At 41.4% G+C, this 27,382-nt stretch overlaps 1 protein-coding gene across 2 annotated transcripts in view; it reads right to left on the bottom strand.

The window, feature by feature from the left end:
• plxna4 (plexin A4) overlaps nucleotides 1-27,382 on the bottom strand; it is a 254,565-nt gene that overhangs the window by 29,039 nt on the left and 198,144 nt on the right. For both annotated transcript variants that reach the window (XM_034673574.1, XM_034673573.1), the window contains exons 10-22: nucleotides 25,919-26,119; nucleotides 25,003-25,099; nucleotides 23,034-23,224; nucleotides 17,217-17,368; nucleotides 15,693-15,816; nucleotides 13,823-13,959; nucleotides 13,102-13,269; nucleotides 12,754-12,847; nucleotides 10,592-10,831; nucleotides 10,176-10,322; nucleotides 9,051-9,285; nucleotides 8,240-8,382; nucleotides 5,612-5,880 (exon numbers count right to left, since the gene is read on the bottom strand). In XM_034673574.1, the coding sequence (XP_034529465.1) occupies nucleotides 5,612-5,880; nucleotides 8,240-8,382; nucleotides 9,051-9,285; nucleotides 10,176-10,322; nucleotides 10,592-10,831; nucleotides 12,754-12,847; nucleotides 13,102-13,269; nucleotides 13,823-13,959; nucleotides 15,693-15,816; nucleotides 17,217-17,368; nucleotides 23,034-23,224; nucleotides 25,003-25,099; nucleotides 25,919-26,119 (2,198 nt within the window). The remainder of the gene's footprint in view (nucleotides 1-5,611; nucleotides 5,881-8,239; nucleotides 8,383-9,050; nucleotides 9,286-10,175; nucleotides 10,323-10,591; nucleotides 10,832-12,753; nucleotides 12,848-13,101; nucleotides 13,270-13,822; nucleotides 13,960-15,692; nucleotides 15,817-17,216; nucleotides 17,369-23,033; nucleotides 23,225-25,002; nucleotides 25,100-25,918; nucleotides 26,120-27,382) is intronic.

Consider the following 27,382-nt stretch of genomic DNA (forward strand, 5'->3'; position numbering starts at 1 on the left):
ATATTTCAGGATTAGTGGCCATTGTCGTCTGCCACCTGCAGCCCTCCCACCTTCAGCCATTGAAACAGCCTCTTTAAGGGGCTCCACATCGAGGCGTGAGGAGGGACATGATGTCCGCTGTGCCAGTGGGTCGGTCTGACACCCCCCACCAACCCTGGCACAACACCTGGGGAGGATTAACTTCCTGCCTCTCACTGTGCCCACACTTTCATTCTGCCGCCGCTCCCGCCCTCCCTCCATCCCCAGATCCAAGGGTCAGCAAGGTCACGTTTCATCTTTTCTTTCATGTGTCCTTGCGGTCTTGCTCCCTCCCTCCCTCAGGCCGCCCCGCTCTGGATCCTGTAATCATACACACTTCCAAATCCTCTCCATTTTCACAAATGTAGCCCATCTATCAAAGGCATGAAAGGAGCATGGAGAAAGGAGGAGGTGCACAGGGAAGGAAGGAGGGAGAAGTGAAAAGGGAAAATGAAGAAAAGGCTTGGCTGAGTCTGGCTTTCCTTTTCTTCCTTTTAAACTTCCTTTTCCTTTCTCACTTCCAACACTGTGTGTGTGCCTGTGTGAGTGGACAAGTGTGATGCTGTTTAAAGGCTAACGTGCAAAAAGCACAAATTAATCCCACTGCGTATGTATTCAGAAATTACCATGTGTGCTGACGAGTGTTTATTGTGTTTGTGTGTCTGTGCATGCTTCTGGCAGTGGGTGCCAGCCCAGCAGTAATAAGAAGTCTTGGCACGGCCTTGCCAGTTTGCTTATGCTCGTTCTCGATCACAGCTCAGTCTAGAGGGAGCGAGGATAAAAATGGAAGTGTGACGGCACTTCTTTAAGATCTAACGTTTGCGTTAGGTTTTAACAACTTTCAAACAATTTCTCCCCCAACCCGCTCCTCAGCTGCTCCTCCAAACACAGCTCAATCTATGTCTGGGTCAATGCTATGAAATGTGCCGTAGCGTGTTGGCATGGTCAGGCCTGCCTACTTGGCACCTGGTCAGAGGGGCAGTGGGCATCGAGAATGATGTAGAGCAGAGAGGACCTGGCAGTGCTTGACTCCCACTGATTAGTGAGGTAGGGTGGATGGGATCTCTGCCTCATCGCACATTTAACCACAGGTATAGCTGCCAGTGACCTGTATTTGTGTGTCTGTATGAAAACAAGCACTTAGACTCTGTGGAAAACTGGTAATTTCTCAAAATTAGACTTCAAATTTAAGTTTGATGTTAGATGTAAGCATAAAAACTAACCAATAAAGCCACGTCAAGATTCTCAGCAATCCTGCTCGTTTGCCAATCAAATCAAATCAAACAGCCTCTCTTTTATTGATGGCATCTCCTTTTAGTGCAACAAATTGATGTTATTTTGCAGATTAACTTAAAATGACATATAACAGCAATAAATGCCCGCCCTAAAGAAATCAAGGTGACATCTTAAGCCAAAGAAAAATACTCAGATGGCAGATATAATTTTGAGTAACAAATCACATAAACAGTCAGCATGGTCGCAATTATCAAAGTTCTCATCCATGGGGTGCTGGTTTAGCTATGTGGCTGAATTAAATCTAATAAATATAAGGATGGACACTGCATCTGCATCTCTGAGTCTTTTTCTGTTGTCATGATTTAAGATAGATGTTCCATTCTGGCTCCGACTGAGGTGGATTGGTCATCGTATGTGTCAGTCTGACAGTACTGGCTAGCAGCTGACACTGTTTTTTAATGCTAAAATCCAAATACAGACATTATTCTGTCTTTTCCGCTCACACAAACAATAAAAAACGAAAAAAGTAATAATCTTTATATTTAAGAGTTAAACCTGAGATAGGATTGTAAGTATCTTTGGAGCCAAAGCAAGGTTGTAGTCGTTGCAAAAACATATTGGGCTTTCATCTTTTGACCAACATCAGAGGTGATATTTTGACGCATTAACAGCAGGCAAACTAAACTTAAAGCTGTGGACAGCTTGTTCGACTCTGCATGATAGGGGAGAGGGATGGTGTTTGGTGGGGAGGCGAGAGAGAGAAGGAGGGATGAGAGGAGTTAAAGGAGGAGAATGCAGCAAGGAATGCGACAGATGGTTGTGGAAGGCTCTTGTTAGTTAGCTTGCCTGGTGCTCGTGCTCCAGCACAGGTTGAGATGGGACAGATGGAAGGATGTGTGTTTATGTGTGCAGGGAGAGAGAAAAAAAAGACACACACACACACACACACGAGCAAACACACATACACAGACAGATTTCTTGGAAGAGAAGGCAGTGGGTAGCCATGCTCAGATGCTGTGCCAGAGACACCCTGCTCACGCACTTTAAGCATTGATTTAGCAATCAAGAAAACAGGGGAGGGGGAAGAGGAGGGGAGGAAGAGCTGGGAATATAGATTGAGCGAGTGAGTGGAAGAGAGAGAGATAAAGATAGTGGCAGTGTGAAACATGCGGCACAAGCATCAGAAGCGAAGATAAACAGGAGAGAGTGGTGGAGAGTGAGCCGACGAAGGCAGGTACTGAGAGACAATAACACTCAGAATGAGCGAGAAAGAACGAAAGAGAGAAGAGACAAATGAAAAAGAGAGCAGAAGAGAGGGAGGACTGCTATCTTTTCTCTGCAATATTAAGCTTCCTCTTCACAGCCTTATGCCTGTGTATCTTGGCTATTTTCAGCTGCTATCCAAGGACATGCCAGTCAGCCCACACTGAGGGGTGGCATGGCTTGCTCACGCTGCCTCATCACATCTGAAATGCATGCTGGGATGTTGAATCACTAATAAGCGCATCCGAGGAGACGGAGCCCATCTGATCAGTGCCCATCAGAATCGTGTGTTTGACAAATGGACAATCACACTGGGCGTGTGTTTGTTGTAAACAAGAGCTCTCGCTGGAGGAATATAATGGTGTTCACCCTGGGCCCTTTTTCTCCCTCTCCCCTAATAACACTGAAGCGAGAGAGGGAAAGTGGAAAGAAGGAGTGAGAGAAGAAGGTATACTGCATTTCTACAGTACTTAAATAGCAATTGCTGCTTAGTCTTTTCACCTCTAGCATCCATTTCTTATACGGAAATGAAGAACTAAATCAAATTATGGCGCAAGATAAGACAACATTTGATAATGCACATTAACTGTGTATAAGAAGTGGTTGTATCCTCTGGTTTAATAAGTACAGTAAAATGTGTAAGTTTGCTCTAAGTGGCTGCAAAAGAATATATAATGGCACACTGGAAAAAAATGCCCCTCCAAAAACAAGAAAAAAAAAAATTGAAAAATTTGCTTGATAAGATTTCTTAGAATAAGATGTAACATTTAGAAAACTGTGATCTTAAAATTAGCAGGGAAAACTTATTTTAAGCAATATTTTAACAGTATTTTAAAGTCTAGTGTCTCAGAATAAGACAGGAATGCTAACAATTAGTATTTTTTCACTCAAAAAAAGATTTCTGCACTAATACATTTAATGTCAACTTCTTCATTTGAGATATATTCACCTTAATTTGAGTTGTATTATAGCAGCACTTCTCTAGGTTAAAGACCATCTTGTACTTGAAATAAGATTACAAAGTTTAATTTGAGCATTTTGAGATATAATGTCTTCTCATAGTTAGCTGGATAGCTTTTAGGATAAGCCAGCTATACTCAAAAGGTGTAGGATGTATATTTTTATCTGATTTAGAAGAAACAGTGCCTCAAAACTGTAACCCACCCTTAAAAAAAAAACACTTTTCTTTCTTTCTTTTATCAATGTGTTGTTGTTGCTGTTTTCTGATAGATCCTCCAATAAAATGCATTTACTTAAATCAAGTAAAGTGTTTGTCTTAAATCAAGATAATCCGTCTTCTACAAATAAGATCTCAGCTTGAAAAATGTATGAAATGTAAAACAAACCTTGTTTCTTCTAAATTACAACTCAAAACAAGATCATTTCAAGATCGTTTGACTTAACAAGATATTTAAGATGCATTGTCTTAAAACAAGTCCCTCTATCTTGCTCAAATGTTACTTGTTAAGTAAATGTATCTTAAATCCATTGGGATGAGACATTTTGACTAAAAATTAGACAATTTCACTTTCACAAGATTTTAAGTTTTTGCAGTGCATAAAATCAGACGTGTAAGGAGCCTGACTTCTCTCTTGATTAGGATGTTCTTCTTTCATTTTCCCCTTGATGTAGTTCTGTATCTGCTTAGCATTCCATGCAAAGCAGGGCATTCTTCAGGTACGATTGACAAGGGGCTACCATGATGGCCTGCTAACCAAAGATGGAGACATTGCAATGGTCATCTACTCTGTCATTCCAATATGGTAATTTGTCTCGAATGCTGAAATCGAGGCTTGAAAAGTGGGACTCACATACCAGTGGGTGGCCAAGTCCTCTTCTTTTATGCAGTCTTTGGTGTCACACATACAAAGTGCTCCTGACTTGTAAACCAGCTGATCAAAGAGCTGATCTTGCCTTCATGCTTGAACAGTCAGCTAAACCCACTTGGTGACACAGCTTTAAAGTGTCTCCATTGTCCCTTACTCTCTCTCTCTGTCTCTACTGCACACTCCATCTCTAATGCCGTATCTAGTGCCAGGATCAGCGGTTACTCCATTGTTTAGTGGTCGCACCATGCTCAGCGAGCTCTGACTGCAATTAATCATGCCTCCTGCCCAGACAGCATTAATCCCTCTCTGAATCCCTGAGCGGAGTGTAAACAGGCTTCAATGATGTGAAGTTGCCCATGTCTTTTGGACCATGCAGTGAACTACATTCACTTTAGTCTTCTCCATGTGATACATGCTCGTCATATTTGTCAATACACTGGCAGAGATAAGAATCCAGCTGCAGGGACAGTTTGATTTAACTGAAAAATAACAGGCGGATTAAATTAGAAATCTATCATGTGTGGGTGTCAACTTGTGATGGACGGCCCTAAAGCGAAACAACAAGCAATACTATTAAAGACATGCACACACACACACATCACACATATGAATAACATCTGTGAGGAAGCCGGTTAACTCAAGTAACCATAATCATCACATTTACCAAACACTGCGGGCAGGAAGCATAATCATATACAGAGCTGTGTTCAAGTGCACGCCATTACGGCTCTGACTGAAAAATCCAAGGGAAGATTGTGATTGTGCTAGAGTGCAAGCTTTCACAGTCGCTCTTACTCCCTATTTCTCCATTAATGAGTATTTTTTTCCCTCTTCAGCTATTTGAAATGGGATTCGCTGCTAATTAATCATAATTATTTTGCTAATGATGTGCGAGTAATGCACTCTGGTGTCTCTCAGACAGAACCAGCAATTCAAGGTCATGGGAGTAAATTCAAGTATGTCACATAGTATGTCCTGTTATCAGTAGCAAAGGGCTAACTTTAACCTGTGCAAACCTTATCTCTATCTTTAGGAAGATAACACATCCCTGAGTTTGGATTGGAATATTAACAGCTGTTGATCAAATATGTGGCTTAAAAGCTTTTGCTTTAATCAGACAGAAAAGGAAGAGAAACTGGCTTTAGGAGTTCCCTCTTGGTTTGAAATATAAGGAATAGAAACTACATCACACTGGACACAGCCAGAAGTGTAACTTTGGCCCCTTGCTAAACTTTTCTACTTCTTTTTTGGCGCCTACTTCTCACCTGCGGAGGAGCAATTTGGGGTGGTTCTTGCTCTCTAAGTTTCGGTCTATGAGGTCAGACAGCAGGTGCTTCAGGACATCAGTGGCATATTCCAACTTGCTCTGCAGCACTGTCATGATAAGTGAGGCCACGTTGCCTCTGTCCCTCATGGAGAAACCCCGCTGGGCTTCCAGAGTGCGGATGAAACACAGCAGGAAGACCTTGTTGTTAATGAGCTGGCCGAAGAGCTTCAGCCCCTTCTCCACTTGCTCCTGGCGGTAGCCTGGCACCTGTGAGAAAACATTGGAAATGAATGGGTGAGACATGAAATGTACCAGGGAGGAAGAAATTATAGATGTGCTATTCCAGAAACACATAGGCCTTGTTAGCTTTCAGTTTATTTGAAGGTATTTTAAGCTCTCAGCCGAGGGTATCAAATACTTTAACATCAACATTAGTCTAGTTTTGAAACAAGAGAAAACATACACTCATTATATTTTTAGATCTGGTTTCTTGATATGCTGTAACAACAAAAGCTTGTAAATCCCTGTAGTAATTACTAACAGAAATAACGATAATTATGTAGAGTTTCTCCAATTAAAGAGCAATTATAAGTTAATATCCCCACCTTTATGAATAAGGATGGATAGCAGAGAGAAACAGAGTGAGGGAAAGAAAAAGAACCGAGGGAGCTTAACATCTTCCAGCTATTATTACATTTAGTGTGAAGGTTGAGAATAAAGGCAGGAAAACACTGAGCCTCTTGAGGGAATGTTTATTACTTTGATGGCACTGTGCTTCCATGCTAATGCAAGTAGAAAGGAAGTGCAGTGATGTGAATTCCCCTCGTCTGAGCCCAGATTGTCCCTGTACCATTTATACCAGTCACTTGCCGCACATGCCTCTTTTCTCTTTTGTCATAAATAGCACCTATTGAGATTCCTTTTTTTGTTTTTTTTAATCTGTCAAGAGCACTTGTGCTGCGGCAGCATCACTTTGTACCCAATGCAGCTGTCAACCAGCATATGTTCTGTCTTTTTACCTTTCCTAGAGGAACCTCTTGTAATCTGCTGGGAGCCATTGTTAAGTTCCAAGTCTAATTTTATTCTGCTTGCTTAGATACGTATGTACAGTGCTCTTGTGGGCATGTGTGTTCTGTGTGAGCATGTGATATAAGAGCACACTGAAATCTGGGAACAATAAAATGTAAGTGGAAGCGTGCTTGTGCTTGTCTCCTTTTGTATCCATCAAAATCAATTGTACACCTTTATGGGTTGCATAAAGGTGGATTCCCAATTTTTTTTTTAACACATCCCAAAGGATCATGGGAAGACATATCAAAAATACGCAAATGTTCTTCTATTCTCATAATGTCAATGGGTGAACTAGAGTATTTAGCGGGTTATTAGTTCACAACTGTCAAGACTGAACTTTCTCAAGAGGGTAGAATGAAATAAAGCTGCAGAAATCAAACCTTAAAGCAGAGAGCAAAATGGAATTCTGTTTTAAAGTGACTTTGTTTGGAGAAAGAGGAGAAGGCAGTGATTCTATCTGCCAAGAATAAACCTTAACAGTTAAAAGAAAACAAAAAGGTCAAGGCTATATCTGAATAAATTTGGATTCCTTTCCTAGTTGTACTCCAAAGTTACCTGAATACCTGATCAGTTTGAGCTATTTCTTAAACCCAGGTAGACATTTAGTCACCTGTGCTATTTTTAAATGCCTGAAGCCTGCAGTCAAAAACTCGACTTTAAATTCTCTGACACATCAATAACAATTAGGCAGCCATCAAGTTCCTAAGACAAGCCTGCTGCTTTCTTCATTAGGCTCCTATTCCATATTATACTCCTCTTACAGTCGGACATTTATACCAATTAAAACATAATTAATATTGCTTATTACTGGCAAATTCTCATCACGGATAGAGTGGCCAACCCCGAGGGCAGCGAAACGCGGGTCCATCATTCTCTTAATGGAACAAGACGACCTGTTCAATTACGGCTGTCTATCAATGTCACCGCTGGGGATAAATGACTTGATTTTTTTTCTCCCTCTGATTGACTTTTAATTTGTTTTTTAGGTGGAGAGAGAAAACGCTGCAGCGTCTCATATGGTTTGAGTTATTAATGAGAGCGCACTCCTGATTTGAGGGCTGCCGTGTTTGTTTTTGAAAAAGGGCCGTTGTCGACCGTCAAAAGGCTTTTGTTTACCAGACAGCAACACAAACAACAACGGCGTCAATTTCACCTACTGTGACCTGCTGCATTGTTAATTTGTTTGCTCATTTTGCTCTCTTTTCAAATAAGGCTAATTGCATTGTGATTGTTATTTGATAGAGATGGAGGAACAGGTAGAAACACTTCTGTCATCTGCACTATTCAACTTGAAGTTGGACACTAAATTAAATGGGAAATTGGTTTTCAACTTCACATACCTGCGGCTATCTTTTCTCAAGAATTAAGAACTTCATACTAACACAACTGATGGACTATCAACTTGGTGGAAATACTGAAATACTTGCCCCTAAGCATTAGAAATGTCACTTTGACAAGCACTGTTTAAGCAATTTAGAAATGTTCTGTAAAACTATCACTGAACAAAAGTCCTTAAACTTAATACAATCTAAATCAGTGAAAAACTCTGCTGTACCTCAAGATCTCTGAGTACAGGATGCTCCTCGATGCCGGGGAAGAGGACCCTCATGGTGTAGGTCCTGTAGTCCAAGAAGGGGATTCCTGCTCCATCCAGATCACTGGTCAGCTCATGGATGTCTGTCTGAAGCTCTGCAAAGGCTGATAGATAAACCAGAGGCACATTTTTAAATTCAGCATTAGATTGTAAGAGTAGACCCTTCTGCAGGGGCGTGTCCAGACTTTAATTATCGTATCTACTTTAATGTCTGACATTTAAAAAAATCATATCAAATCAAAAGCATACAGATTGCAACTAAACTCATCTACAGTCTTACAGTCAAAAACATTTATTGACAACATACCAAACGGGGCAAAAACAATGCCAATTAGTGTCTATAATCAGATTAGAAATTAAAAAAGGGCAGTGTCACCTGCATCTATGATCGCAGAAGGTTGACTGATTGATCGGTTTCTTGGATTTACATTTATATAACAAATGCTCAAGTGGCTGAATATCAAAACTGCCTAAAACCTAAGTTAAAGCAGTGAACAAGTTCACCTTGCAAGTGCCATTTTTATTTCTGGACTATGTGTCATGCAGTGTATAGATTCCAAAATCAGCTTTTTTTTAAACATTCTTCAGAGAGTTTAATTCAGAAAAGATCTTAAGATTTAAAAAATTGACGTGTTTCTCTGAAGCGTGCCTCTTGAAAATTAGTATACAAATACATTTTCCGAGTGAACAGAATAAGGTAGAAATATCGTGGAGGAAAAAACGAAAACGTTTCTACAGCATTAAGCACTCTACACCAGCATTAACATCTTACCCTCTTTACACTCTAAAGCCACACGTGACTCGAGGTTGTCCATCTGCATCTGCAGTCTCTTCAGAGTCAGGTCGCTTTCGCGAGATTTGCGCTTGTAGGCAATGAGCACCACCACGATGAACAGGATCAGCAGGGCGCCGGCTGCAGTGATGCCAATGATGGCTGTGCTGCTGAGCGGGCTGTCAGAAGTGATGTGGACCACACCAGGGGAGAACTCGATGCCACCCACACGAGCCTTGTGACAATTAAGAAATATAAAGAGGTAGATTATAATTAGGACATGCAGATGCTGAACATAAACAAACAATTTACCTTGAGAGGTGTTCATAGAGAGAGCCATATGTTAGCATCTTGTGTTGATACTTAGACCATGACACAAGTGATTCAATAACCAGAGCTGTAATCACTTCAGCAAAAGTGGCAAGAAGTTTCAACAGTTCACTCTCTGGAGATGAGATACAAGTGTCAATCAAACTCACAAGGAAGTACGTTGCTCTTGAAGACACAAACGTTTAAGAACCATTACAAAACATTGAACTTGAATCACTTTAAGGTGTTCGAAGCACTTCTCAGTCCTCAGAATCAACGTAACAGCTCAGACAGACATATTGATTTGTATTTTAAATGTGCACACACTTCTGTTTATTTGTGTCTATACTAGCTGTGTTACAGTAATGCATCCATCTCTGTCTGCGCCGTTGGGTTCAGGTGGTAACATCAGGAAGCATTTTGTTCAAAGTGGTCCCGTTTTATAACCACAAATGGAATCTATATTGAGTTTGCAAGAGCCCTAATCCTTCTTATTGAAGGCTTATTTGTTTGTCTTTTGTGTGCTTGTGGCTAGTAGCAGGAGCCACACAGCTGACTGGATTAGAGCTGTAGTCTGTCTCGAAGTGGACAAGAAGTTGGATTGAAGGCAACATGAGGCATGTCGGTGTGTCTGTCACACTGTCAATTGATTTGTAGGTCTGTCTGGCTTCTCCACCACAGTCTGGATGCCTGTCTGTGATGTGTATCTCTGTGCTTCTCTCTCTCTCTCTCTCTCTCTCTCTCTCTCTCTCTCTCTCTCTGTCCTCTCTCTCTCTATATCTTCCTCTCTCTTTCTCTTGTCTTTGTGTCACTCACCAGGACCTTGTGTCGACCCGTCAGGTTGGGTGACTCACAGAGCAGCTGGGTTTCAGACACGGTTAACATGCAGGGCTTCTCGCCAATCAGAACTGTGTAGTTCAGCTTTCCGTTGCCGCTATTGGTTGGTGGGAGAAAGTTCCGCCCCTGCAGGAGAAAATGTATGCACGTTTAGACTTTGTTTAAGAAAAGGCTTATAGCAATGGTTCAAAAAGTGGCTCTATATGTGTACAGAACGCATACCTACAAAAATGTTGCGACTAAAATTCTTAATTATGGTCTGAAATATGGATATGTGTGTGTTTAGTCATCAATGTATGTTCAAAACTGAGCTGGGAGATGTGGTTCAAATCAATATCACAATATTTCAAAGGTCTCATGACATATAATCAGGTCACATCAATAAATCATTGTACCTTCAGTATAATGGGTGATCCAGGTTTTAACTCCAGTACTCCTGACACACTGAGTAGCTCAAACTCAGGATTGGGGTAGTAAATAAAGTTACTGGTGTTGAGCGCCATCAGAGCCTGCACATCATCCAGTTTAAAGCCAAACTCATCAGGTCTCTCCGGCACTTCCTGGTGTCTTGCCAGGCTGATTGACAGCTCCGGGGCCTGGCACAGCATGGTGGTCGGGCTGAGCACCTGGCACAACTGGCAGAGGAAAGAGAAACTAAACTTATTTCGAAGCAAAGATATCTTATCAGAAAGTTGGTGTGAATCTTTTATGTTGCAGGTTTACATTTCAATAAGCCCACAAGAGACTCATTCAACCTTGAAACTCCTCCATTTCAAAAAAGTCCATAAAAGAAGCTGTTGGAGTATTTTCCTCAAAGAAAGCCACCAAATGAGGTGTAGTTAGAAAGCGTGTGCCATCTCACCACAATCAGGCTTTGATGTGTGAAGATCTAGGAGTGATAACTAGGTCCTACCCTTCCTTCATTACCCTCCAGAAAGACCCCCCACCCTCTCATCACTTCCTCATTCTCTGTCCTGTTATTCTTTTGTGATCTTTTCCTCTCTTTAGCACATTCTTATTCTGCCACTCATTCCTCTCTATGTCTCTTTACAGCTCAATAACAGGATCTCTTACACCTTTTTTTGGTGTCTAGAGCTTGTTTTTTTGGTTCTCTGCCTCTGCCTTGGTCTTTCAATTGACATTATATGTGATATAAATTCTTCCTTCCTTTCTTTTCATACTCAACTCATTTTGTAAACAAGAACAGCTTGTCCGATCTGTCATTTTCATGCAACACGCCCTTCAATATGCCTTTAACATCTCCATTCCTCTCGCTCTGTCAGGGCATTGACAAATCAAACCACAAGCACAGGTCTCATTCAGAGACATTTCTGTCTTATTCACAGACGTTTCACATTTTCACTGTAACCTCGGCCTTGCAGCCACTCAAACCATTGCCTGTCACTTTAATTGGATCCTTGAACATCAAGCTTGACAAATCCTGCAAGGTCTTCAGGACACTGTGCACTGCTGCAGTAAGGTAACAGGTAAAAGAAAGCTCTCTTATCTTTGCACAAATGTTGCTCTAAATGTATTAGAGGTAGATTTTTGTTTTTCACTGAACTGTGTGAAACTGAAAAAGCTAGATGTGTAGAAAATCTTCTATTCGATCAAAGTAAAAGTAGCCTGACCAGTTTCTTGAGACACAATGCTCTGTAAAGGCATATGTGAAAACAGATGTTAAACGCAGAGCGAGGTCATGCTCAAATGGACCATGACGATAGCATTACTGCCTTTTGTTACTCCCTCTTCTTACAATCAGATCACAGAGACCCTTGTGTGGCTTTATCTTTTCCCCCTTGGGTAAAAGGGTGAATAGAGGGTGAAGAATTTGATAAGGGCCAGTCTTTGTGGTTTGAAGTTCGATGTCAAGACTTTCACGTAATTACGCAGGTGTGGAGACGAATTACATCACTCTCTGTTACTTTAATTGCAACCTACTCTGAGTTTTTTCTTTGACCCATTTACCTAAAAGTGGCATCCAGGCATTTAGTCATGCTCAGTACAACTAAAGCTTCACTGCAGCTGACGTATTTGGGTGTAAAGAAGACAAGAGAATGGAACATTGGTGCTGGTAACAGGGGTGTGTACAGACTTTTTAGACTGGGGGTAATATAAGGAAATGTGCCACCTTGAAATGTAAAGTGAGTCATAGCTCAAATAGTTGAGCTTGATATAAGTCCCGCCCCTAACAGAGTGAATGGCCAATCATAGTTTAGGATTTCCAGGCGGCATCTGAAATGACCAATACGATTTTAAGAAAGGCCCATGCCACCCCCTGGATCCACTTGTGTGTGTTTAAGAGATTTTCTGACAGTATTTTAATTTAACTCAGTCAGCCAGTATACTTAATATTTTTGCAACAAAATAAAATCACAACCATAATTGCAATAAAATAATATTTAAAATGTTGACATTACAACTAAACAGCACAGAACACAAAATCCTGACATAAAAAATATAGATATTCACAATAATAACGCCACTAGCTATTCAACTTTACATTTATTTTAGCCGAGATGAAACAGAGAACAGCATATTGTTTGTGTTTACGTACATTGAGTGTCTCAAAGCTGTTATATTTGGCTCTGATGAGTGGGGTCTGAATGATGTCCAGGTTGGTTCCTGTCACGGTCACTGGGGTATGTCCACTGTGAGAAAGACACAGAGGAGAGTTTAAATGTATTTGGAAGACAGTCACTGGGAGTGATATTGATGCTTTGAAGTGAGATTAGGCTGACCATGCAACATCAGTGTCATAAGTGGTTTCATGATCTGGTTATTAAAGTTAAAACAAATAAATCATCAACTACTGGATCCATAACATCCACTTGTGTCCATTACCAGGGATTATAATGAACCTACAGTCAAAAAAAAAAGTTAACTAGATGCTTTCATATTGTACCTGTAGATGCTCCACTCTGGCTCTATCTTGGTGATGGTGGGATCCTCCACATACTCAAAGCGCAGGTCCTTCTGGAGGTGAGCTCGGTCTATGCTCACAGACACGGACACATTTCCATAGCCATTCAGGGAAGCATGAGTTCTGCATGTGAGCCACTGTCCACCCCTCCTACAGCGATGACAGGATGATCAACAAGGAGTTATATTCGTCAGTCGTAGACAGTGCTATGGATTTTTATTTGCCAATGTGTTACATAATGTAGACAATCATCAGTAATTATCCAAGTTGTTTAACACGATGATTCAAAAACCAATATCCATGTAGTATCTAAGACAGATGACTGGTTTCTTAAGTAGACGTGAATAGATAGTTTATTGACTGAAGTTGAAGTTGTGCATTGATCAGTGTAAAGTGGTAGATTATAATGATATTATATATTTCCCTGTAAGAGGATGAATAAGAAAATGCCCTTTTAAATGTATTAAAGATAATTACATTCACCAAGCAGATGAAAAATCTGAGACTGAAGCTTCATATTTAAATGTCTTATTTTAATAAACTATGCACAATTACTTGATCACCTTTTATCCACTCTGGTTGTTTAACCAGGGAAAAAAAGACCTTGCCAAAATGACAAAGTCAAAGGGGTTAACCCAGTAGTCAGACCAACGCTGGCTTTGACTGAGCCTCTTTTTAATTGACTGACTTGTTCCTCACTTACCTCAGATAAGTACATGGCTGGTCCTTAAACATGATTGACACGTTGCTTCCAGCGTCAAGGTGGCTGCCAGTGATGTTGACTATGGTTCCCCCAGAGACCGGCCCTCTGCTGGGCTTGAGGTTAATAATGCGTGGGATCTAGATAAAGGGTGGGGGTTGAAAGGTCAACAGTAAATCAAAGGATGGCATGAAGAGGAGTAGGACTAAGGAAATAAATTATATAGAGCTGAAAACCTCACAATACATGAAATATACTCAAGAGAGAGTTTACTGACTTAAATGCAGAGGATGAAGAAGTGAATCAGTTAAGGTGATATAGAGTGATACAGCTTTAATATATGGGACACAATTAAAGGAGTGCATGAGGTGGCCTCCTGTCTGTTTATTTCATGCAAAACTTTTCATTGTTTATTTAGCAGATAAAGAAGATAAACATGCTTAAATTCAAGCAAAACGTTTTACATTTTCATAGCTTCTTATTAATGGTCTACTACTGCTGATTCATATCATTTTCTATATGTTTCACTGAACAATATCCAGTGTATCCTCACGTTTCTCAGCCCAGCAATAAATCCTCATTAAAATTAAACAACCTTTATAGCTCAGCAGGGAAAAACATTATAAGAGTGAGATGCTGAGGCAAACATAAGCAAACATGGTCCCTTTTGACTACACAACTATACTGTACAACTACTATAGTGACATTCAGTCAGTTATTTAGCTGTTAATTCATACCTGCTCCAACAAATCCCACTCACATACACCACACTGCAGTCAGAAAGCCTTCTTATTAAAGTGACACAGCAGCAGCTGATGTAGTCCACTGGAAGCTGGGTATGAAGTAAATCTCCCTCCAGTTCATTTGGCCTTCTTATAATCTTATCTCCAGCCTGCTGTGTGGTGTGACATCTAGACCTGACACCATATAATCCTTAACAGAGACCCCATTGAGGAATAAACCTCAGCCAGGGCCCATTAAAGTGTGGCAGTAAAAATGATATCACTGCATAAAACAAGTACATAACGGCAACTACTGCAAATTTGTTTTAGAGCGTGTAAGTGTGTGACTGATGCTGCTTAATTATGTGCAGAGTGTAATGTGTGTGTGTTTATATGTGTTAAAATGTTTATAACCATCTTTGTTTCGTTCTCATTCTGCCCTCATTAGAAACAGGAAGTTATTTCACTCTGTTGAAACACACATGAGAGAAATGCTGAGAGGGAGACCATCGGTGAGAACGGCACCACGCTGGGTCACTGCCAAATATACACGGGAGCCAACATGTACACAGAGTATTAACACAGTAAGTGAGAATATAGACCAACAACCAGCAAGGTGTGAACATGCAGAGGGTGACATATGCAGCAAGGTTGCCTTTTGCTCATATAAGCAAATTGCTCTATTTGATGAATGTATTATATAGCTACATAGATTTTCTGACCATCAAATAGTTGTAGACAATTAAAAAGAGTGTGATCTTTCTTTCAACAAAGACAAACCCAAAGATGCAAAATACATTCATTTTCAACATTTTTTTATCACACACTTCTTACATTGTTTTTCCTCTTTATGTCAGAATCCGGAAAGACAACGGCGAAGCATTTTTTCTAAAGTGATATTTTAGAATTGGTCATGTCTTGAAACACATACAAAAATGTTGAGACTTAATCTGCCTTCTGTCACGATGCACAGGACTTATCACCTGGCTAGCTGTTATGGTTGATAACTCCTTTTAATACCTGCAAAAATCCTTCCTTGCGTTGTAAAATAAGCTCATACATAGGTAGCACTAATGGGAGCTTTATTTGTAATGCTTGCATGTTAATTAAAAAAAAGTTAAATTAAATGTTGTATAGTATAATAAACTCACCACAAAGTAGTAGTACTTGGTGGACTTTGCCATGAATTCTGGCCTGCAGTCTCCAACCCCAACACAGACCTGCACGTTCCCAGTGTACTGGCTCTTCTCTGCTTTACCCATCTCACACACAATCCTGAAATCAAACAAGAGCATACAGTAATATGGAACTTGTAACATGAAACAAATTAAAATGCACAACACCTAAATAGAAATGAGACTAAAAATGATACTTTATATGAAACTTCCTGAAACCCTCCTGCATTTGTCCATACCAGCAGATTCTGTTAAAAAAGGACCTAAAGCTATTCTATCACCTCCATAAAATAATGTATGACTTGGCAGCAACTTCAACTCCCTCGCACTGCCAACTTGTGGGAGAAAAAGGAAAAAGTCTCTATCCTTTTACATATGACCTCAAATACAGCTACCTCCTCTGCTGGGTCAGCATTTGCTTAGAAAGTGCTGGCACACAGCTTACTTTCTTAGCAGAGGAAGGCACTGTGTGTGTTGATAAGGCAACTTTAAACTAGTTTAAAATAATATGATAGACAGCACCTGTAAGGGACCAAAGCTTTGGATTAAACTCAAACGTCAACTGAATATAACCTTCTGAACTTTTACAGTGATTAAAGGGTGTGTGTGTGTGTGTGTGTGTGTGTGTGTGTGTGTGTGTGTGTGTGTGTGTGTGTGTGTCCGTGTCCGTGTGTGTGTGCTACTATGAAAAATGAAGACCTGAGTTCCTCTCTGCTGTCCACAGCATAACACATTCAAGTCTCCCATACTCTTTGTGCATGGCTGTGACTTAAAGTTTTATCAAACTCAAATTTTCTCTGGTCTGGGATTAGGCCAATTTAGCATTAGTTCACCTATCATGTCATAGTCTCTCACTCTCTCTCTCTCTCATCTCTCTCTCTCTCTCTCTCTCTCTCTCTCTCTCTCTCTCTCTCTCTCTCTCTCTCTCTCATCTTTTCTCTTGCTGCTTCAGATTCAGACACTCTCTCACACACACACACCCTGAGGTGAGAGCTCTGACTCATGATCGGTTGGTCATGCTGACTCTTTAAAGCTCTGTCGTGTGGGTAACACAGGTAACACGGTGTAGTAAGTGTCAGGTAACTTGCTTCCAGTAGGGCATGAAGGGTTCAGCTGTGGTCAAGGAGCTTTCAGTGGGATTATGTCAAGAAAAGGGAGAGCGGAAATATTATGCTGAATTCATGATTAGCTTTGCTGCTGTTCAAATGTGTATTCTGACTTCCACCTATCGTTGCTGTGCAGCAGGTAAAAGTCTATATTTGGAGCTTCTATGTATCTGTGTGGAAAAAACGAGTGGAAAAGAAGGAGAATTACCGCACAGCAAAGATCATTACAACCTGTAATTATGAGGATATGTGCGATAAAAAGCTGCACTCGTCTGGCTGCTGCCTCAGTAAGACTTAATGTTCTGTAGGATTGAAAGTTTCAAGGTAAATTGAGGTGAGGATAGCCTATTTATGACCCACTTTATGCCAGTGTTGAATTTAAATGATGACTTACTGTTCAGCAGGGATGTAGCCCTCTCGTATTGGGGTGCAGTCCACTTCAGCCACCTTCACATTACCCTGGATCTCCCTGAAATCCAGTCCCAGGTTCTCACCCCGGATAGTCACGAGGGTGCCACCCTCTCTGGGACCCCGAAGAGGGGTAATCTGTTGGAAATCAGAACGAGATATAAGACATTATTTATTTTGTTTACACCAATGTTTTTGCTGCTAACAAAAGATATGATGGACAAAAAGAGATTAGAGGTAGTTCAATGGAAGTCTGCTCAATTTTTGTCTCCATAGCTTCTTTTGTTTTCTTTATTTAACAAGTTTATTCATTACTACATTCACCACCGCACCTCTCAGTCGCTAATGTTTTTGCAAAAGATTAAGAAGCACTTTAGTGTATCTGTCTACCCTATTTGATATTTCTCCAGTAGCTTGAACATGTGCCTAAAACCTGTGACTAAACTGTAAATTTGAAGGATGCACAGTTTTGGATTTTTGTTATCGTGACACATCTTTGAACAGTCTGATCTTTTTCTAATTGATGTCTTATAATACCAGCTATTCTTAACATGTTTTAGCAGAATGGTATCTGTAAAGTGTAACAGGTGACAGTTCAAGGCTCAATGAACTTCTAAGGCTTCTGGGAAAAAACTGTAGGAAACAAAGACCCAAAACAAAACTTCAAACTGGAAAATCGGTGGAAAGAAGGGCAGCTTTACATTTATTACATGAATATATTTAAATTTATTTTGACTGTATTTTTGTATAAGATGAGTGTGAAGGCTTTTCCTTTAACACATTATGTAACCTAGAAAAAGGATTTACTTTGCTGAGGGGTTGAAAGAAGGGAGATGGCCGCAGAAAAATGACAATAAACGACAAAATAACATCTCCAGTGACAGCTAAGAGGTTTAGATTCGGGGTCAAGGGATTGTCATTTCTCAGTCCTGCATTCACTGAAAACCATGACAATGCGTTATGAAAGATTAACTTAAAATTTGGTACAGGGTGACGTCTTTGCTGTAATCACAGTGTCATTTGATTTATCAGCTGCATCTCTCATTGTTGATGAGGCAGTTCCAACATCCATCAGCACTTTACTCACACAATTACTTTTTGGCAAGTGTGTGCGTGTGTTTGTGTGTGTGTGAGTGTGTGTGTGTGTGTGTGTGTGTGTGTGTGTGTGTCATCAGGCAGGCCCAGAAGGATTGATGTTAGAGACAGACAAAGAATTGTCTGTTTCTATCTGTCTCTGACAAACAGAAGCTGCATCCATGCTGCATGCTGCAGTGAGGAGCCCGGCTTTAATGGTGCTGTGTCACCATCTCTCTGAAAAATAGTGATCCCAAGGATATTCAGAGGCTGAGGCTCTCATTGTTCCTATCTTCAGTTTACAGGTAACCCCCCTGGGGTGTTCACAGGTAGAGTGCAGAGCATTTGTGTGTGTGTGTGTGTGTGTGTGTGTGTGTGTGTGTGTGTGTATGTTGATTTATCTTATGGCGTGAAGCTATGTCTTCAAGGTGCATTGTTACTACACTGTTTACATATAATGATTGTAATTCGCTTATTCCTCAAAGAAATGAACTCAAACTAATTGAAGTAGCTCAGCTTGAAAGGGGCTGGACAATCCAATGAAGGGGCAAGCTCAAGCCAGGTCATGCACAACACAAGCCCTGTGGCTGCCATGTGGGAGATATGCTTATTGTATGGTTCAGTGTCCCTGATTAATAAGACTCCCTGCTGATATCTTAATGGAAAAAAGAGCCTTCTGGGAACAAGGCTACAATACATACAATTAAAGAGATTGCACACAATGCATTGTGGCTTTCCATTAATTTCAAGAGAAATTGTGGAGGAAGAGGAGGAAGCTAAAGAGTAAAAGAGGGAGAGAGAGGGCGAGTGACGCAATGAGGCGTTGATTAGATTTGTGACTTTGACAAGATAATTGACGGTTGGGTAGAGGCAAACGCTTAATCACTTCTCCCTCTCTCTCTCCAGTTCTTTTTCCATCTTGCCATGTGAGTCTCTCCCTCTCATATTGTTGATGGGAGATGTCATTATAATGAAGCGTATTAGAATGCATTAGGGCCCGGCCGTCTTGGAAAAGTCCTCACTCCTCACCCACTGACAGTTTTTATGGGGGACGTGAGAAGGCTGCAATATGTCCCTGCTGCAGCCTCGGGGTTGTGAGAAGAAATACAGGGCCCATCTCCAGGAATAAATCCACAGCTTGGAGAGAAGACAAACAGTGAAGTGGAAGGATGATTGAGTGCATCTTACTACTCTTTAATAAGTGCAACTTGGGACAGAATATCATCTCATCTCATAATCCCTATCCGCATTTCACTTTTGTTTTCTAGATTAAAATCATGCAATGTAATTAAAATGTAATTATGGCCCCTTATTTTGGAATGATCTCTGTTTGAATTTACTATTATTTTGAAGGAGACATTGGAAAACTGTGTTTAACTCATCAGTTGAGTGTGATCTGTGGAGATAGATGTCAGAGTCATGGTGCATTCAAGGTAGCAAGAAACCATGGGATTTATACCGCTGCTTTCAAAAAAATCTCTACCAAGGTCAGCCACGTATCTATAAGCCAATCCATGTAGGCTGATAGAGAGAGAGAGAAGGGATCGGTGAGAAGAGATTACCCTTCCATCTCTGTATCCCTCTTCTCTCTCTCTGTCCAAACCCATCACTCCCCAGGACGCCAAAGGGGATTCCCCCTTCTGTCTTTTTTATCCACGCTTTGCTTCCTTCCTTCATCCCTAGTCAGTCACCATCTGCTCTAACTCTCCTCTTCGGGAAAATGATGCAGAGAGGACCTTCCATCATATCCATCATGGGAGAAATGGGGAGGGTGTAGGGGGCCTCTTTCACCCCTTCAGCCTCGTGTGCCCCTATTTCAGTGTGGTCCACCCATCTGTCAAGACCTCTCTTTAATGTTAACTCAATCCATCCTCCCCTCCCTTCATCTAGGCATCTTTCCATTCATCTTTTCTTTGTATTCTTGTACCTTCATCTCACTGACCCGTATCCCTCCTGATATTACGCCTCTTATATGTCTTGCACAGGTCAAGTCTATTTGCCTCACATGGTGTCTGTGCTTTTCAGGAGCACACAGGGTTAAGTGGGGGTTGTGAGCATCTGTGTAGACTTGATTGATAACTAGCATGCGTGAAGGTGATTTGTCTCTTTATAAGTCTTTAGCCTGGTTTGTACCTCATCACTGACTCTGCACCTTAGCTATGCCGGCTATGTCGCCTACAATGTCGTAAGAACTCAAGACTTTGGGTGTATCTGCATCGCTCTGCAGTAAACGCTAGTTAGCAGTACATTTTATTCTCTAGTTATATCACAAGTTTCTGGTCCTGCTATATACTCTGCTGTCATGGAGTTTGAGCTGATAAATGTTAAGTAGTAGTTGATCATACCACAATTATTGCAAAGAAGAAAAGAAAGGGTAGGTGGAGAAGATGGAATATACGGCTGCTGAATTGGTGTAATCTGAATCTGATGAGTAGCTATATCTTTAGGAGGTGCAGATCTTGTGGCTTGTGCGTAGGTACAGGGCAATTCAAAGGTCTGCCTCAAGGCAGAAGTATAAATCAGGCTTAAGAAGAGCAACTCATTTATTTGTATTATCTTTATGTTCACATTAGGTAACAGAGCAGGAAGTCATGTCCCTCTTTCTTCACTATGTTTACACTGCAGCCTTTACATCTGACAACTAGGTTGGAAACACTGTTGTGTCAAACTGCTGTTTTGTAAGCTGAAAGTAGTAAATCCAAAGAGATTTGGAAATATGTAAATTCTTTAATCTTTTCTCAATCGATCAGGAACAGAAAAGTCAATAGATAAAATTCGGAGTCACGTCAGGTCATATGTTTTAGGTAAAACAACATGATAGTTAACCATCAGCATTGTTAGACTACAGTCAGCGTTAACATTCTACCACTTCCAAGCTAACTGTGGTAGTGCTGAATGATATAGTGAGAATTCCTACCTAATGGTTGTTTTGGCTAGCAGTCTAATGTTAGCTGTTGTACCGGAACAGTCATGAAGTAGCTTATAGTTTTTTTGACCTGAAATATGGTAGGAGTTTTCCTTCACTGTCAGCTTGCTAAGAGTACTGTTAGGTGGCTAACATTATGCTGTGTCAGCTTACATTAAGATTAGCTGGGTAGGTATGTCTATTAGGTATTAGGGGTAGGTATTACTATCATATTGTGTAAGACCAAACAGCAACCTCCGGTGATGAAAACTGAAGCCAATGCAGAAGTGTAAAAGAGTGCAGTTCCTAAAGTGTCCTAAACAGGAAGTGAATATTTTGCTAATTTATCCGTTTTGAAGATTTTAGGACTAAAGGCTGATTTATACTTCTGCGTCGAATCGACGGCGTAGCCTACGCCAGAGGTCCGCGTAGCTCCCGTACCTACCCAGAGGCCTACACACACAGATGACGTGCACTTCCCCCAAAATGTAACTACCCGTAGAATCGACGCCCTGCGATTGGTCCGCTCGGCGGCATTGTATTTCCCACATTTACAGCACTTCCGGGATCCCCGCTCATCAGCCGCACATTGGCGTATATTTCATCTCCTCCTCTCAATTCTTCATGTAATCACGTCTGTATGTTAAACAGCAACATGTATCAGCTGTAGATTAACATAACATGCTCTGAATTGCTGTGGAAAAGTAAACAGAGATTGTAGCGGGGCCGGAAGCAGGTGACCGGCTATCAGAGAGACCACACTGCCTTTAGGCGTTTTGGAGGAGAATTGCTGCTTGACAAGGACACATCAACGCACAAGTATGTGGGGCTCATGTCCGCGTCAGCCCCTGCTGCGTAGGGGCGACGCAGAAGTATAAACCAGCTTTAAGACTAATGTATATATTTGCATAATTCGGACGTGGTCGAGGTGACTGATGGTTGGATGTGAAGTTGCTGTTAGCCAGGAAGCTAAAGGCCCACCTCAGCTCTACGTCTTTGCTTGTTGGTTGAGTCAGCATTTCCAATGATGACGACTGCCATCATTCAGCTTCAGCCACCACCACCCTCACCCAGAAACCAATGGGTGAGATCACTGAGGCTATGTCCATATTTTATACATTAATTGTGTATAACTCAAAACTATTGCTGGATAGGAAGTTGAATTATAAAAGTAGCTGCTGTCTAATGATAGCTAATGAGCAAGCAATCATGTTGTTTTAAAATTAAATATGGACTGATATATTTTGTGCATCATTTGCCATTAATTTGCTTATCGACCAAGACTACCAAGAAGAAGTAAAACAGTCAAATATTGTCAGTTTTCCTGTGTTTACAACTTTTGTTAACCTGGAACACAGCAGGAAGACTTTACAACAACATTTAAGCTTTCCACTTCAAGCTTGACATCAGCTGAGAATAGCTGCCATGGAACCCTGTGAACTCCAGTTTATAGAGAAGTACATTTTCATAATGGGTATGATTCTAGTACATAATTACTGCTTAAACTTTAGTGAGTTAAGATGTCTAAATGCACTGTAGAAGCTAAAATAAAATAGCTGGTGGTGACTCAGCCTCTGCCATTATGTTGAAATGATCAACTGCCAACACTGTGAGGAGGTGATGAGTATAAAAATATTACCATCGCTGCACTGTAATTATATCTGTGTGTGTGTGTGTGTGTGTGTGTGTGTGTGTGTGTGTGTGTGTGTGTGTGTGTGTGTATTTCAGGTCAAAGAGCACTTGCATTAATGTTTGCTGAAGCAGGCGTATGTTCTAAATGTGTGAACACTGACGCGCATGTGTATCAAGGTGTGTGTGTCCCACCTGTGTGATCCGTGGGTGTGTGCATTTGCTGTTGATGCCGTTGTGCTCAAGCCACTGGCTCTCAGGGTGGGGACAGTGTTGCTTGAGGGTGCAGCGATTCTCTCCTTTACACCAGACACATCCAAACAGCGGGTCAGCCTTGAGACACAAACCGCAGCTTCCATGCTGAGCGTCGCACTTGTATAGATGGACTGTGACAGACGGAGGAAAGAAAAGGAGGGAGGGAAGGGAGGGAAGAAAGTTACAACAGTGTAGAGAGGAGATCTCAAGTGAATGACCTTTGTCCAAATTATTACAGAACAGCGAATTTCAGTCTCTAAAATAATGGAGAGACACTTCAAAATTCTCTTCAAAATAAAAGTTGTCTTGTTTACCCAAATCCCTCAAGCCTAGCAGCTGCTGTTTGAGTATGCAAACAACAAACCGAGCATTTTGAGAGCGACATTCCTTGATATCTTTGTCTCATTATCTCCCCATCCATCACCATCTCTGTGTACTCTCTCTCGCTCCTTCTCTCTGAGTTTCCTACACTGCTTCCTCTCACCTCTTCTCACCCACCACACATTTAACATATTATCTCCATGGCAACTGGCCAGCCATTTTCTCTTTAATTGCCATTAGTTGCATGTGTGATCTGTCCATCAAATGATGCCCTCGGAACTGCTTCCTTCTCAGGCAACAGCAGTAAGAGGATGGAGAGGAATCCTCTGCAACCCTCTCAAGTATCTCTCTCTCTCTCTCTGTCTCTCTAACTTCTGTTGCTTCTTTGATTTTACACTCACGCTCAAGGATATGTTTTGTACATTCAGTTCAGACACATACACAACGGCAAACACACACAAACACTGTACAAACTTTGCCTCACAGCGCGGTGTCGTGTTGGCATATCATCAACATTTTAACAATACGTCTCTCATGCCTGACTCCACTGCCTTTGGTTAAAATGAGTTGTTTTCCTGTCAGGGAACTACAACCCCCAGCATGCTGCTGTTTTCCTTCCTCAGCATGGATCACTCGCTGTGGTGGATCGCCAGTGGCCAAACTGGATCAAGCTCAGCAGCTGAATGCTGAATTCTTTAAAATGCTACGCTGAGCTGTCATTTCATATATACACATGGAGAGATGGAGAGTTGGAGAGTGGAGAGTGGAATATAAAGTATGTCATATCTTACCCTCTTATATCACGGAACTACACTCACCCACATCCACAATATAGTCTAATATCTGATATTATGGGTTATTAACTGGAAATATTGTGTGTGGTTGTACCTACATGTTACATGAAATATGTCATTTCAACACCTTGACAAAGATCAAATGAAGGGAGGAGAGACGTTGGCAGCAGAGATGGATAGATTGTCAAACTCCCAGTGCAGTGTTGACAGAATGAATAAGAGAAACAGCTGAAATGAAATGGTCTTTAGGAGATTTGTGGAGAGAGAGAGAGAGAGAGAGAGAGAGAGAGAGAGAGAGCGAGAGAGAGAGAGAGAGAGAGAGAGAGAGAGAGAGAGAGAGAGAGAGAGAGAGAGAGAGAGAGAGCTAGAGGGAGAGAGAGAGAGAGAGAGACAGCAGTGGAGTGCAGGAGAGCCATACACAGAGACTCATGGGAAGAGAGGGAGATGAGGGGAAAGAGAAAGACCGACAGAGGAGAGCAAAAGAGGAGATGTGTTAAAGTTAACCACTCTACACAGAGACATCAGGGGATGGATGCTGCACCTCAGCACACCGCCCGCCTGTTGCCATGGAAACCAGCTCCAAGGGCAACAATTGGAAGGCAGTGGCTTTAATGTGTGTTTGTGTCTACGTGTGAGCAGAGTGAGAGTTTATAAAACACTGTGTTGACTCTGTGTGTGTGTGTGTGTGTGTGTGTGTGTGTGTGTGTGTGTGTGTGTGTGTGTGTGATACTGTTACGACTGTGTGAAGACCTGAATGGATCTCTTCATTCATCGTGTCTGCGTCTCATGCTCACCTTTGTTGTGGGCGGGGTTGTCGATGCTGAAATCTCCATTCCAGATGACGGTCAGTTCCACGGGGAGACTACTCATCTCCATCCCATCATAGAAATACTGTCACCATGGCAACCGGAGAGGGAAAGTGTGAGATAGAGAGAGGGAGAAGCTGTTGAGCTACTTTAAAGTGTCTATTATCTCAAAGTCGAAAAAAAGGCACTGCCATCACAACACTCCTTTGAATGCAAAATGCATCATCAACAGGTGGCTTTAGACAGTGAACACACACATAAACTCACACACACACTGCACACACTGAAAGGGCTTTGAAAAAGCAGATTATTTTTCATTTGGTAGCGGCATGGAGGGTCGCTGCTTGAATCATAATTTTCCGCTAAATTACAGTTTCCCTCCTTCACAGCTCAATCAAAGTACAATATTTGGATTGTTCTGTGATTATACACACAAATCCCACAGACTTCACCACACACACACACTGTCACATACGCACACACACACTCGAGATGATGAAGACAGACAGGAAGATGAGATGTTATTGTATCAACAGACGATTAGCATCAAGACCAGCATAAAGCCCTTTTTCATGCTAGTCTTTCATTGCTGTCAGTGTGTTATTCAGTCAGTGAATGGAGCATGAGCGCAGGCAGAGATGGTGTAGGAGAGGCAAAGTCAGGCTCTCCTCTCATCTGCCCACAGTCTAGCTAGGAGAGGAAATCCAGTGGAACCTACGGGTGTTAGTGTGCTGCTGTGTGTCTGGGAGAGATCGAAACAATAATACGGTCACTTTTACAGGAAGCTTTATAGAGAGGGGGCGTTTTTATAAGGATTGTGTTAGTGTGTGGGCGGGGTGGAGGTCATGGATGATACGCTGCAGACTGACATGTAAAACACACACATGCACACACTCATTCTCACCGAGGTGTTTTGACACTGCACTGAGGAGCTGTTGAAGCGCAGGGCAGGAACTCGGTGCTCGTTTCCCTGGATGGTCAACAGACACTCATAACCTCGCTGACCGGACTGAGGTTGGGGGAGGTTCTTCGCTCGCAGTGTGATCGGCTTCACCACGTTGACTGGAACCAGGATCCTGTCTGCAGGCAGCAGCTGGGGGCAACCCTGAAAGAGAGACAAAGATGGAAACAAGTTAGAAGTGTGCTACTGTTTCCTTCTCACTAGCTTAATTGGATAGTTGCAATTAGATTAATTACTCAGGAAATCCTGCAAGTCATTTTACACTAGAGGGTCATTAGGAGTGTCATTAGAAGTGCAGTTCACGCACACCGTGAGGTATTCTACTGTCTCTTAAGAAATAGAAGGCACCGGTTCAGCTCAGCAGTTTGATGTGTGTCCCACGTGCAGTCCTCTAAGCCTAGGTTCCTCTCCCACCCAAGACGTGTAGCTGCATGTCATTTTCTACTCTCTCTTTCCTGTTTCACACTCTATTCGCTGCCCTACTCTGTCAAAAACTGCATGATAAAAGTCTAAAAGAACAAAGAATTGAAAAACTGTTACAGTACAGAAAAGTCAGACATAATAGTCTTAGTGGTTGTAAATCATACACATGCAGATCGATATGCAGCAATGGCAGTGAAGTCCCGATAGTTTGAAAGTGTACTGTATTATGACTTTACATGAGTATTTACTTTTCTGACATTAACCCCACACATTCTAACAAATATCAACTGCCTATGTATGCCAATACATTACTATCTTCAACAAAACTCTGATGTCCGGCAGAAACCTTGTATCTCCATTTTTCATTCTTTATTTATTTTTTCTAATAAAATCATGTTCTTGGTCAACCTTAGTGCCTGTCAATGAAAAGCATTAGAAAGAGCTTTCAGTCTTTTATTTAAAAAATACAGATTTGTTTTATTTTCATGAAAAGCTGTAGTCCTGGAGGAGGTTTCAGTCCGAAAGCAGGGAAAAGTAACTGTTGGGAGCTCTTATCTTTTAAATATAAGTTATTATTCAGACAAGAACTATCATGCAAAACAGCTATTATGTAACCTGTGTAAAGGTTAAATAATAGCTGTTTTACATATTTGGAGCGGCTGTGGCTCAGTGGGTAGAGTGGGTCATCTATCAACCGGATGTTTGGCAGTTCGATCCCAGCTCCGGCAGTCACATGCCGAATTATCCTTGAGCAAGACACTGAATCTCAAATTGCTCCCACTGTTGTTCAGGGGCGTGTGAATGTGTATGAATGAGATTAGCTAATACTGATGGTCCCTACTATATAGTAACCTCTGCCATCAGTGAGTGAATTAGTGTGAATGGGTGAATGTGACGAGTAGTGTGTAAAAGCGCTTTGAGTGGTCAGACAGACTACACAAACACTATATAAGTACAAGTCCATTTACCATTTACCATTTTTAT

The sequence above is a fragment of the Notolabrus celidotus genome, chromosome 21 (assembly GCF_009762535.1).
Source record: "Notolabrus celidotus isolate fNotCel1 chromosome 21, fNotCel1.pri, whole genome shotgun sequence".
Classification (NCBI taxonomy): Eukaryota; Metazoa; Chordata; class Actinopteri; order Labriformes; family Labridae; genus Notolabrus; species Notolabrus celidotus.